Consider the following 13,433-nt stretch of genomic DNA (forward strand, 5'->3'; position numbering starts at 1 on the left):
GGCCGTTCCCCGACCAGCTGCCCAGGAAAGCCCTGGCTGAGATCCTCGAGCACTGATGTCCAGGAGCCTCCGGACTTTGGGGTCCCTTTGGGGGCTGCACTGCAGGGAGAGCTCTGGTTCTTCCTCCGGCTCTCTGCTTTCTGGTGTCAGTGTAGGATGGGCGGTGGACATGGAGGTGGAGGTGTCTGAGCCCCTCCTCACCCAGAGCCCACCTTGAGCAGCGCACTGAGGTGCACAGGGAAATTCAGCTGATCACGTTGCAAAAGATGTGCAGTGGATTTTTCAAATTTATAAGTTTTGACCAGAAAGCTATTTCTGAAAGCTTTTGCTCTCGTCAATAATGAGTCACAAATTAGGGATCCCCAAATGTCCCCTGTATCTTCGGCGGTAACTGCCAGGAATTAGAGGAGTCGGGGAAAACTCTCGCCTCCCACAGCCCTCTCCCACCCCCGGAGCCCACTGGAGATCCGCCTTGGACAGAGCCTCCGGGCGGGGGAGCAGCGCGGGGAGAACCGCCTTCCAGGAGCCGGGTCAGAACGGACCTGGGAGGAAAGAAGGCTGCGCGGACCTCGCGGAGCTGGACACCAGCCGCGCCGCCACGAGGTCCTGCTCCCTGCTCCTGGGACTCACCCGCCCGCCACCCCAGGGCTCCGCACCCACCGCCCCGGGAGCGCGCGCCCCGCCCCTTCCTCGTCCCCGCGGTCAGCGCCGACCGCCGCCCGGGCCCGCGCACCGGCGGGCTGGCCTGGGCGCCGGGCGGGCGCGGAAGGAGGCGGAGGCGGGCCCGGGACGCCCCGCCCGGGGCCCGCCCGCCGCCCACGTCACACCGCCGCCCCTCGCGCGCCTGCGCCGCCCGCCCGCCGCGCATCCTCAGCCGCCGCGCATCCTCGGCCGCTCCCGCCGCTCTCCGCCCGCTCGGCGCCCAGCTCCGCGCCGGTTCCCTCGCGGCCGGCGGGCGGCCATGAGGCTGCGGGGACGCGGGACGCGGGCCACCCCCGCCTCCGGCGTGGCGTCGGGCGGTGCGCGGCGACTGGCGCCCCCGGGGCAGAACCCCTTCGTGCACGAGTTGCGGTTGAGCGCCCTGCAGAAGGCCCAGGTGGGTGTCCCCGAACGCTCCGCCACGGACCCGGCGGGATGCGGGCCTGGGAGGCGCGGCCTCCGATGGGGCTGGGGAGGGTCCTGGGACTCGGGCCCTCCCTCGCCGATCCCCGTCCCGTGGTCCCTGCACTTCGCGAGGCGACGCTCGATCCCCGGCATCCGGCTTCCCGCCGCCCTCACCCAAATCAGATCCCCAGGTCCCTGGCGCCCGTCTCCCGCATCCCGCACCCTGATGCTGCTCCGCACCCCTTTTGCCTGGTTCCTGCAGCCTGATCTCCGCTCCGCATCCCGGTCCCCGCCGCTCCTCCCAGGCCCAGGCGCTGTTCCCGCCGGATGCAGGCCCCGCGCCTGGATGCCCAGCGGGCATCCCCGCCACGCGTCCGAGCTCAGCGCGGGAGGCTGACTTTGTGCCTCCCTGGCCTCGTGTGCGGGGCTTTGCCTGGTCGTTTGAGTCAGTGCCTGAGAGAGTGGGCGCGCGGGGCAGGCGGGACAAGTGGCAGGAGGATTTCCACCTCTGTGTTTGCCAGGAGAGTTTCCTGGGGCTTTGCAGTAAGCGACGCTCCCCCGGGGCATCTGACCCCAGTCAACTTGTGCCACCTGGTTCCCACGTGGGAGGGAAGGGTGTGTGACAGCTTCCCTAAAGACTGTCTTTTGGGGGCCGGGAGGATGGTGAGTGGGGACCTGATCCAGGCAGGGAGGGACGCTTGCCGCTTTTGTTCTTGTGGCCTTCCCATGGGAGCATGTCCCTTGACAAGCTGGCACTCCTGGTGACTTACTCTGGGCCAGTCCTTCAGAGTTCTGAGACACTCCCAGGCCTGACACTTACTCCACAGTAGCTGCAGGCTTGGGGCTTCATGCTGTCGGCTCTTAGGAAGTACATTTCCGTGGTGAGAAACTTCTTCTGTGGGCAGGGGGAGTTGTGGTTTAGTGTGTAAAGTAGCTCATCTGATGTCACATTAAGTGAGAGGTCTTGGAGTCTTCGTCCCAGGGGAGGCTTTCCCAGGACCTCTGCTTTCTTCAAGCCCAGGGTGGAGGAAATGGTGTGCAGAAGATTGAGAGCAGAGAGGGCCAAGACAAGGTTGTCCCCAGCTGGCCCCGGGGCCCTGTCCCTGCACAGGTCAGGGTCGGGGCTCTGCCTGGAACCTCCCTCTGCAGCCTTCATCTCAGACCCTCACCTGCCAGCGGCTGAGCCTGCAGGAAGAAGACACAGTCCCTCTACCCTTCCCCTCATTCCCCTGTCTCCCCAGCCCTCACCAGCCACTCCCTGGGGGGTCCTTTCTCTCTCCTCCTCCTGCCACTCTGCTGCTTAGAAGCCCTCTCTGGACAGACACCCTGGAATGGAGCTCTGATCCCGTCTTGTGCTTTTCTAGGGCCTTCCCTGCTCACCCTCTGCACCCTCCCCTACCCATCCTGATCATGCTGCCCGCACCCTGGTCATCCCAGTGGCCTGCTTCCTCCTGCCCTGCCCCTCTCAGCCTCACTGCGTCTCCCTCCCGTTCTGGGGAAGCATCCCTCTTCCAGGCAGCTGGTGCCTCCCTCCCTCTGCATCCTGCCAGAGTCACACTCCCTTTAGGAGGGAAAGACGGGCCAGGTTCACTGCCCTCAGGAAGCAGGGCTGAGGCCCCCTGAGGTGGGGAGAAGGCAGGATTGGGTTGGAGTGCCCCCCAGCCTCCTTTCTGCCCCTGGACCTCATTACCTCCATCCCAGCTGCTCTCGGCAGGGTCATGGAGGCCCTCAGAATCACCAGGTGTACTTGGGACGCAGTTGTACCTGCTCTGGTGCGGCTGAGGGTCACTCTGTAAATGCCCGTAGCGTGCTCTGTGGAAACTCTGGCTTGCACCAGGCACTGCCCTGTGAAGTCACCTCTGGGCTAGCCGTGGCCAAATGCCCTCTACAGGTGAGTGGCCTGTCTCCCAAGCAGAGAAAGCCTGCTTCCCGGGATAAGTCCTCGTACCCCACACCGAGGTGCTTGGGACGCCCCAGTGGAGCCAAGGTGCAGGCAGCCCACAAGTTCCTGCCTGGGATGCTGTTGTGTTTGGCCTGGTGCCAGTCGGCCACCTTGGCTGCCGTGGGCTCCATCTGGCATTTACAGACTTAGTGAGGAGCTTAAGCCTCTCTCTGGACAGAAAGCCACACACAAGGGTCTGAAAGAGGGCCCAGGGCTGTTGGGGTCTGTGAAACCTGTGTGTACTGCAGCCGAAGCCAGGGCACAGGGCAAGCTCAGGTCAAGCTCAGGGACGGGGAGGGTGGCTTGGCGCTGCTCTCCAGCCCTCAGCCGCGCTCTCACAGTTGCCTGCTCATTGGCTACTTTTGGAGTCATGAGGTAATTTCTATCACCCGGGGTTTTGGGGTACTTCCCATAGATTCTGTGGTGTGAGCGTGTCCCCGCCCCCAGCTCTGATGGGTTTTCCCTTTTCTGAAGTCCCTGCCCATAACCAGCCTCTGAGAGGTCACTTCCTGGAAAGCAGAGCCACTCCCTCTAACCTTGGAGCTGTGTGCGGGGTCAGTGTTGGGCCCAGAGCTGGAGACTCTGGCCAGCTGCCCCCTGCCCAGTCTGACCTGCAGAGGACACCGAGGATGGCTTGGCATCCGGTGGGCCGTCTCTGCTCGTGCCTGTGGCCCAGGAGAGGCCAAGGGCCACTTCCCAGCATCCTTGCCTGTGTTCACTGTCAGCTGTGGCCCTGGGAGGCGGTGGGAAGCAGGGGTGGTGTCACAGTGCTGCAGACGAGGCTGCGGGGCCAGTGCTGCGGTCCCTGCCCCTGAGCGTGAGGTCTGGCTTGGTGTGGGCGCTGGCCTGGCCTCACAGCCCTGCCCTCGGGAGCTGGCTCCCTCCCACACACCTGAGGCCTCTGTAACCCCTCTGCCTTTCTGGAAAGACGCACGTGGAAGGCTCGCTTGCCGTTGGTGGAACAGCAGGATCAGGATTGAGGCTGCGAAAGACTGTTGGTTGGTTTGTGGCCTTCAGAGCTGACCCCGAGGGTGTGCAGACATTGTGCACACAGAGGTATTCTATAGCTGCAAGCAAAGCCCAGTCTAGTGCACCCATCACGTCTTAGACTAACATCAAATCTTAGAACTTTTTGTGGTACGTTCTGAATGCCCTGTGCTCACGCTATCCAGCGGGGCAGGTTACTCGGTGTCTCCATGACGGTCACGAGCTGATTTCTGAACTGTTCCCTGCAGATTGCTGCAGGCCTCAGTCCCAGGCCCCAGGCTCATTTTCCTCTCTGGCCACTGGTGTTAGCAGCAGGAGCTGGTTCCTGTCCCACCCGTGACCGCTCTGCATGCATAGTCTGGGCCCCGAGCAGGCCCGAGCCGGGCAGCGCCTTCCTGGAGGGAGCCAGCCGGGAGCGCCCCATCCTGGGCTCTGGTCTGGGTTCTGGAATTCTGACCGAGGTCACATTTTTACCCATCAAGCCTGACTCTGACCTCTGCCTGGCCCCCAGGCTGCTGGCTCTTTAGGAGACACGCTGTCCTCACGGGAGCTCGGCCACACCATCCCAGCTCCGCTCAGTGTCCAGGGATCCATTCCCTGCTGCTGGCCTGATGGGTTCTGTCAGTCTCGATGGCCCTGATGTGCCGGGAGAAGAGCCACCAGCTGGTGTCTCACATTTCTACCTGTATTTTTCATGGTCCTTCCCAGCTTGGGCCTTTGGTTTACAGGGAATGTCACCTTGACTCTCAGTTTGGGGCGCCCAAGCACTTGGCCTTTCACCTGAGGGGCAGTGGCCTGTGCTGTACTTACCCCCTGAGGCGTGTGGTCAGTGTGTGGGCTCAGGGACTGTGTTCTGGGGACAGCAGTTCCTTGCAAGCTGCGGCTTTGCTTTTGCAATGGAGCCGCCCGGCAGGCTCAGGCTCCGCCCCAGCCACCTTCACCCAGAAGCCCCCGGACACCTCAGCGCGAAGCTCAGCTCCACTCTGTGTCCTCAGGGTGCTCACCCTGGCCAGCTCTCCCCAGCAGCGCGTGCCCTGACCAGCCAGTGGTCTGGAGACGCGGAGCTGTCGTCCCAGGAGAGCTGGCTTCCTTTTCATCGAGACGTCCTCTGCCCACGTGGTGGACAACGCGTTTCCACAATTGAGTGATCTGTTTCTCACTTTCAAGGGATCAGGGTCTGGGGCCTGGACCAGTGGTTATCCAGAGCCCTGCTGTACAAACCGGCCATCAGGACCTGCCTGCTCTGCTTGCTGGGTACCCAGTGGCCCTGCACCTGTCCCCACATGCAGCAGAGTGGCCTCGAGCCCTGTGGCCCTTCCTGCCTGGGCATGTCCGAGTAAGGCACGTCCCTGCCCACCTGACCCAGAGACTCCAGGAGGACCCTCTCTGCCATCCATGCTCCTCCAGCTTCTGTTCCTGGACCCTTCACCAAACAGCCCAGGATGAAAGTACCCCCACCCCACGGCCGGGCAGCAGCGGCTCCTCACCCAGGTCCTGCGGGTCTATGGTGGTGTGTTAGAGCGACCCTACCACCCCAGCCTCGCTCGAGACCTTTACTCTAGCTGTGAGTTATTTTGAAATGAGCCCAGAGGGAAGGGCACAGTGCTGGGTATGTGTGTGTCAGTACATGATTTTTTACTGTGCCCACAGTGGCCTTCGGTGGCCTATGGCCATCAACCCCTCCCTGCTCCTTCTGCAGGCTTAAAGCCCACCAGCACGTCCCAGCTCCCTGTGGCTGTACTGGGCCTGGGTGACATGGGCTTGCCTCCCCTGGGCATGGTGTTGCCACTGCCTCTGTGTTTGGTGACCCCCAGGATGCTGCCTGGATCATTCTGGGTACCTGGAGTGGACTCAGAAGGTGGGGATGCCACCTTCTGAGTCTGTTAAGGGTCACATGTCCACCTTAGAGTGGAGTGGTGATTTATTTTTTCTCAAGAGTTATTTGCTGTATATATGTAGTCTTTAAAAAGAAAAACCACAGTTCTAAGTATTCAAGTTCTCAGGATGGCCATGGAGCAGGGCTGACCTGAGCCCAGCAGCATCCCTGAGGCCTACCAGAGTGGGGCCAGGCATTGGCCATGAAGCAAGGCTCTGCTGTCCACGTTGTGTCCAGCCTCATGGTAGAGCCCAGGACTTTCCTGGGCTAAGCACAGTGGTGACCCCGTGCCCTAAGCCGGGGAGTGCTGGTGGCTGGGGGTGTTTGCATCAGGCATCGACTGTCCCTTTGGGGTATCTTATTTAGGTCAGTTTGCTCCCCCAGGCCCCTGGGACAGAGCAGACCACATACGGTCGATCTGTCTTCCTCACCCACAGGAGGGGTCACAGCCACTGTGGATTGTGAATTGCTTTTGGGACATCCTTGCAGCCCCTGGGTCAGGCTCAGCCCCTCCCCAACTGGGCCCTCCCCACCCTCCACACAGGGTCTCTTCATTTTGCTGGTCAGTGGCCCTGAGACTGCCCATGGCAAGTTGGGGGTAGAAGCCATCCCCAGCCCAGAATGATTGGTCACTGTCATCCTGTCCCTCCCTGATATGGCAGTCTCCTGCCACCCACTCTGGCCCTCCCTCCATCTTTAGCTGTCTGTCCTTCCCCACACACTGAGAAATGACCACTCCACCAGGATCACAGCATTGTCCACTCCTGCTGTGCCTCTCACCAGCTGGGGAGTGGAGCCAGGATGCCTGGTTGCCCTGTGTCTGCAGGTGGCCTGGGCCAGGCCCTGTGGGCTCCCTGAAGTCGCGGAGCGGAGCTGGGGCAGGCCCGGGCTGGGTGCCCCTGGGGGCGGGGCTATCCTCCTCTCAGCGCCTGCGGCTCTCCGCAGATGTTTACAGAGCAAATAAAACAGCCAGAAAGGCCGCAGGGCTTGAGTTTCTGGATTCTTTTACTCAGAGCAGGCAGCGGGACCCTGAGGCGACCCCCCTGCTGGGAGGTGGCCGGTCCCTGCTGACTCCTGCCTGTGTGTGTGTGCCACAGTGTCCCACTCTCCCTGAGGCCCCTCCCATGTTTTGCTGGGGCAGAGCTGAGTGCCACTGCCTACCTTGTCCCTCCTCCTGGAGGTGTGACCCTTACTTTAAAGTCAAAGGAGACTGAAGTGCTCCTTGGGATCACAAGGTGGCCTGAGGCAGGCATCCTGCTGGGACCAGCCTGGAGCTCCGGTGAGCTGTGCGTGAACAGCAGTTAGTCAGCAGGTCACTTCTGCTAGCTGTTGCCTGGGACAGCCCTTCTTCAGAGATGACCCCTGCAGCATAGGTGGCCTGTGGCCACTCTGGCAGTGCAAGCCACGCAGGCCCCTCACCTGGTGGTGTCCTTGGGTCTCCTGTGCCCTGAGGCAGGGCCTCCTAGGGTGTGGCCCTCCTGTGGTGCTGCTGGGGAGGCTGCCCATTGGCCACGCTCCCATCCAGGCTCCACCTGCTCCCGGGCCTCCTGGGTGTTCCCACACCGGGGCTCTCTGGCTTTCCAAGGATGTAATTACAGGGTGTCCTGCCCCCAGGTGAGACGCCTGGAAGTAGGTCAGCTGTAACTGAGCCCTGCAGCTCTGTGTCGGGATCTGGCTGGTGTCTGCACGGGAGCCCAGCCTGGTTCCAGAGTGTGTCTGGCCCCCAACACACCTTCTAGGGACTTCTGCTGCTTCCTCTGCAACCTGCTTCTGCGGAACCCCTGTGAGCCAGGTCCAGAGCCCCCAGGGGCCCTGCCGGGGCCTTCTCCAGGCCCGAGTCCCAGGGGATGCAGGGGGGCCCTGGTGGGACCTCTGGCTACAGTTTGGCCTGTGAGGGATTTCACATCTGGGGCTGCGGGTCGGAATCGCGGGAGTCACAGGTACAGGGCTTTGGTCCCTGGACAGGGACCCCAAAAGCCCAGGAGAGATTTGTATGGAACGGAGTGGTTTAGGAGGACTGAGGAGAGCCCAGGCAAGAGTTTGCACTGTCCAGAGGTTCAGGCTCAGAACAGAAGGAGGCAGTCCCAGCCTGTGTCCACCTGAATTGTCCCAAGGAGGGGACGGGGCACCAGCTTTAGGTGCCCACATGACTGCCCAGCCTGGGGCCTTTGCACTTGGGTACAGGATGCTCTTGGGTTCCAGAACCCTCCCCCTGCCTGGTCCTTCCCCAACCCTCCCCCTACACTGGATTCCCTCAGTCTTTGCTGAAACTCAGCCCACCCCAGCCCCCTTGCCCTCTTCCTGCAGGCCCCATATCTGCACACCCGAGAGTGCCCTCTGCACATGGTCAGAGCTATGCTGGGGCTGCTGTCTGAGACATCTGTGCCTTGGCCATGTCCCTGCATCCAGAGCAGCAGGCACCTCACAGGTGCCGTTATGGTCAGCTGAGCAAGCACCCTTCTTTCCCTCTCACATTCAGTCACTTGCCAGCACCACCAGGTGCACATGGGGCTGCCAGGCACCGCACTCGTTGCCAGCGTTTCAGAGGGCCACGTCCAGACAGCACAGGCCTCTGTGGGGGACCCTAGGTGAGCACACAGACGCAGGCCCTGGAGTAGCTGGCCCACTTGGCACTGCAGGGGACAGCCTCGGGCCACAGGGTGTGTCCCTGGGTTAGAGGTCAAGGCCTCCCTGAGTATGTCATTCCTCTCCATGGGGGGATGTCTGGCCCCATATGTGGGCTTGTGAAGCCCCAGGGATCTCGAGTGGCAGGCAGTAAGCAAGGTCTCTCCCGGGCCTTGACTTGCATGCTCAGGGCCATGTGCTGGGCAGCCCTGGGAGCCCCTGCTGGACCCTGACAGCTGCAGGCAGGTGGCTGCTGTCCACTCTTCCTGGTTAAGCCACAGGAGGGCGAGGTGTGGATGCCACAGGTGCGTCCCCTGCAGCCCGGGTGCAGCACCTGTCCCACCAGGCTCCCCAGGCCCTCATTTAGCTCCGGTCCTCTTGTCCTTCTGGCCTCAGGGAAGACTGTGAGGCTGCGTCTGCATAGGTCATCGGGCCGCCTCCCCTGCCTCAGGGCCAGGGCCTGTTCTGCCTTCCCGTCCCTGCAGGAGTTTCCCATGTCATGGGGTAGGGTGGGAGTTCCCAGGTCCTGAAGAGTGATGGCCAGACTCTAGGGGCTCTCAGGATGCTGACAACATATTTGCAGCTAATGTGTGCTCTGAGTTGGTGACTGAAGTCCCTGAGTTCAATTTCACTTGCTTTGTGAGCATGTTCCGGGTATCCCGGGCCTGCAGCTGACCTTCCGTGTGTCCAGCGTTGACTTCACTTCCCCGCTGAAGGCCGAGACAGCATCATTGTGTAGCTCATCCTGCAAGGGATTGCGCAACACGCAGGGTCAGGTGCATGTCCTCTCTGCAGCCGGTGGACCTGTCCGGGGAGGTGGTTCCCAGTCACACCCAGCTTCCCAGGGCTGGCTCAGCCATCATCTCCCGGGGGTGTATGGCCATGTGGTCTCCCAGTGCTGCTGGACCTGGTAAGCAGCACTGTGAACTGCTGCTCAGCAGGTGTCCAGCTGCATGGTGGTCACAGCACTGCATGTGGGCATCCAGGGAAAGGTGTGTGCTGGCCCATGTGTGTAGCCATGGTGACTGTCACAGGTCCCTGCTCACATCTGTTCTAGGGCTTCAGAGCCACCCTGGGCTGGGTAGTCTAAGGTCAGCCCTTCAGAAGCTGGCGGGGGACACCTGGCAGAGATACATCTTCGCATGTCCAGAGGATGACAGCAGCAGTGTGGGGAGCCGGTGTAGAGGAGACCAGCCCTCCACCCACACATGCTACGTGCCCCTCTGTGGCTCACCTGGCCCAGGGCCCTCTCCTACCTCTGTGGTCACTTGCCAGCGTCCCCAGGATCCACTGCGGTGCCCAGGCTGTGCTGCATCCCCCAGGGGTGCTGCCCCAGTGAGGCTGTCGTGTCTCAGCACTGAGGCATTGGACACAGACCTGAGCTGCGGGTCCAGCTGTTGCAGACGGTCTCTGGCACCCCATGTAAGGAGGGCCTGAGCCTCAGTAACTCCATTTTAAAAGAAACCAGCAGTTCCACCAGACACAGTCTACAGAGCCCTCCAACACAAATCAGGCAGAGCCTGGTAAATAGGTCACTTTCCACAAGTCACCGACATCTGCCTTCACCCTGATAAGAGTCAGAGGTGTGAGATGAGGATGGAAACCACCCGACCAGATGTCCCGACCCTAGAATGAAAGGCGGCACTGAGAAACCCTGTGACAGCTGATAGGGGTTGAAGGGGCACGCAGAAGCCCCAAAATTCAGCAAAAATGAGGGAGCAAATGAACATTCAGCCAGCCCACACTGATGCCCGCATACTGGAGAGCTGAGGAGGACCCGGACTGACACCCACCTCTTCTCATCACCTTCCTGATCTCTGCGTCGTCCTCAGCACTCTCAAACTCTACAGCCACATCTTGACCCTGGAGAACGGAGACTTCTTTTGACCCTCTCCTCAACTGGTGGTCAGCTCCACCCCAGAAGCAGCCTCCATCGGTGCCTGACCTGACCACTGCCGTCCGAGTGGGAGGGCATCTGCTGGACTGAAGACCTAAGAGTCAAGACTTCACCCTGGCACTTGAGCTTGGCACGCAGAGGGAATGCCTGTCATGACTCGTGTCTGCAGTGCTGAGGATGAACTTGGATTGGTTTGCTTTGGATTGATTGTGTCTATTGCAGTGCCCAGCATTAAGGATGCTCATTTGTTTGATTAAGAACTTATAGAGTGAAATTGTATTGAGTGATTTGAGTGAATAAAGTACTGAAAAAGGGCAGAAGAGCATGGACATTCTTGATTTCTCCCCCCGACCACGGATGTCACACTTTTCCCCATCGCGCCCCAGAAACTGGTTGGAAGCGGGGTGGGGAGAAGCCTTTGTCTGGCGTGGAGCGTTCCTGGTGGGTTCGGTGGTGGCAGGGTTCCTGGTTTAGGCTTGCCTTAGACCGGAGTGGCTTTGGCCCCACAGAGCCCTGCGTAGCAGCCACATCACCTCTCGGGTGTTGAAGTGGCAAAGGCTGCCATCCAGGAAAGTCGCTCTGACGCAGTTCCCTACACAAGCTGTAGGTAGGTTGCACATTCAGAGCATGTCGCCAAGCCTCATTCTGCAGGAGAGAAGCCTCTGGGTCGCTGCTCAGACTATTGTCAAGGGCTCTCTGGGGAGTGGGACTGGCTAAGATTTGAGAGAAGAAATAGCTCGGTGTTAGGGAGCTATATTTAATTTTAGATCTGAGTGGGAGCACTAAGAAGTGACTTCGAGAGCAGCCAACTCGGACTCAGCAAAGTCCCTGAGGAGGCGCAGCCGCGATGCCGTTGAGATCTGAGGCCAAGGAGTGGTGGACGGTCACCTGTTAGTGGAACAGGTGAACCCCATGTGAAGTCCGCCAGGCGTTTATATAAAGAGCAGCTCACGCAACAAGAAGCACCAGCTCCCCAAAATACAAAACGTTCTGCCTGTGCCCCGGTGCCCGCCACTGTCCTGCTGTGGCTGCACCCGCAGTCTGTGCTCTGGGGTCTGTCTTTGTGGAGCGCCCGGGGCCAGAGCCCGTTTAAGATGACTGCCGAGAAGGTGAAGCCACCGGACCTTAGAGTGCCAGTGTCGGGGGCTCCTTTCTCCTACCATGTGACGCCCTCTGCCACACAGCACCGCAAGATGGCCTTTGCCAGAGGTGGCCCTCCCTGCTGGACTCTGCCTGCTCCAGAGTGAGCCTGAGGAGACACGGGCTCATCCACCAAGGCCTACCCAGGAGCCACCTGTGGCCAGTCACCTCTGTGTGGCCACGAGCTGTTACGTTCTTAAGTGATTTCAGAAAGAGGATACCCTGTGGTGTGAAATTCATACTTCCACATTCACAAGTAAAGATGGCGTTGAATACAACAGCAGGAAAGGGCCAGCGCTCTCGGTTCCTCTTTTTGTTTCCGGTGAGTCGGCTCTTAGAATTAATTCTGAAAACAACTCTCGACTCCCCACTTGAGAGTAGTGTCTGAAGACGCACTTCGTCCATCGGGGCGTCTGGTGCTGGGCACAGCACAGGCTCTGACGCCAGGTCCAGAGTCAGCCATCCTGGGCTCTGGGGTGGTCAGGGCAAGGCTGCCCGGAGGGCAGGTGTCTCCTAGGGACCAGCTTCCTTGCTCCAGCCGAGGGGCACCTGCAGGAATTGCTGTGACTCCCAGAGCCCTCTGCCTGAGCCACGCCTGCAGAGGACCTCTGGTCCAAACCTGGCTTCTCAGAAGGCGCTCACTCCATGTTTACTTATGGTAACAGCGAAAGGGGACAGGTTGACCCCAGCTGGTTTTCCCTGTCTCCTCTGTCGGCCCTGGGTCTCTTGTCTCTCTAATGCCCTTGGGGAGCCCCGCCCTGTTCTTGGGGCCTCAGGGTTTGCAGGTGGCCTTCCAGGGCAGTGCAGGATGGGCTGCCACTGCCACTCCCTCCCTCCACTTGCAGACCTGGCCCCTCCCCGCCAATGCTCCTAGTACATCCCTGTTACTTCTTGCCCTCTGGGGGTCCTGGAGGTTTGGGGCCCCTCCCAGCCCCCCACAGCCATCCCTAGTGGTCCCAGGAAGGAAGAGCCAGAGGCCTGCCTTGGGCTTGGTGTGGATGTGTCTTGGAGGTGCATCCAGCAGGAGCTGAGGAGAAAGGTGGCAGTGAACGTCCCTGGAGAGGGGACCTGAAGGACGGCCGTGCTGGAGGGTGGGCCTCATGGGTGATCAGCTGCCAGTTAGGCTGCTGAGGGCTGTCGGGAGGCCCACCGAGACGCCACTGGGAGGCGTTGTCTTCAGGTCCTGCACCTGTCCAGGACGCAAGGGTGCAGAGGGGTTCGCCAGGCCTGAGGCTTCCCTGCAGGCTACTGCAGCCCGGGTGGCCCTCTGCCTGCCACCCCTGGAGGCCTGGCCTGGTCTCTGGCCACCTACCCCCTTGGAGGCCACCCCTGCCCTCTCTGACCACAGGGCCCCGTATGAGTCCACCCCTGCAGTGTTTCTCTCTCTGCCTGGGCATGCCGCACCCTCCCAGTGGGAACTTCTGCCCCCGCTCTGTGGGCACGGGGAGGTCACAGCCCAGCCTCACCCCTCTGCTCCTTCCTCCACGTCCCCTTCAGGATGGCCTGCGTGGTTCAGGCAGCTCCAGCCTGCTGTCCTGCTCCAGAGCCCCTTCTGTGCCCTCACCCACCCTCTGTCCTAGTGGAGTCCTGTGCCGTCCTCCCACCTCCCGTGCTGCCCGGCCCTGGTTTCTGGACTGAGGAGCACGGACAGTGGTGCAGCCTCTGGCTCACAGTCTCGGCCCGGCACTGGCCCGCACCTCTGCACCTGGGAGGGGAGACACAGGTCACTTCCTTGTCTGTGAACCCTGTCTGGCTCTTCCCTGCTCCCCGGGCGTCCTTGCAGTCGCTCTGAAGGTCCCCTCATGGGCTGTGCCACAGCAGCACAGCATGCAAATAGAGAGGCCTCTGCTCCTCGGTACCTT

At 61.1% G+C, this 13,433-nt stretch overlaps 2 protein-coding genes across 3 annotated transcripts in view; both read left to right on the plus strand.

Moving 5' to 3' along the window:
• The window catches only part of MRPL36 (mitochondrial ribosomal protein L36), a 247,213-nt gene that overhangs the window by 168,188 nt on the left and 65,592 nt on the right, over positions 1-13,433 (plus strand). The window lies entirely within an intron of this gene.
• Positions 851-13,433, plus strand: part of LPCAT1 (lysophosphatidylcholine acyltransferase 1) — a 57,860-nt gene continuing 45,277 nt past the window's right edge. Inside the window, exon 1 of the mRNA XM_081279050.1 lies at positions 851-1,096. Within this exon, the coding sequence (XP_081135176.1) occupies positions 962-1,096 (135 nt within the window). The 5' untranslated portion in view covers positions 851-961. The remainder of the gene's footprint in view (positions 1,097-13,433) is intronic.

Source organism: Spermophilus citellus (assembly GCF_964194105.1).
Source record: "Spermophilus citellus genome assembly, chromosome: 1".
Lineage (NCBI taxonomy): Eukaryota > Metazoa > Chordata > Mammalia > Rodentia > Sciuridae > Spermophilus > Spermophilus citellus.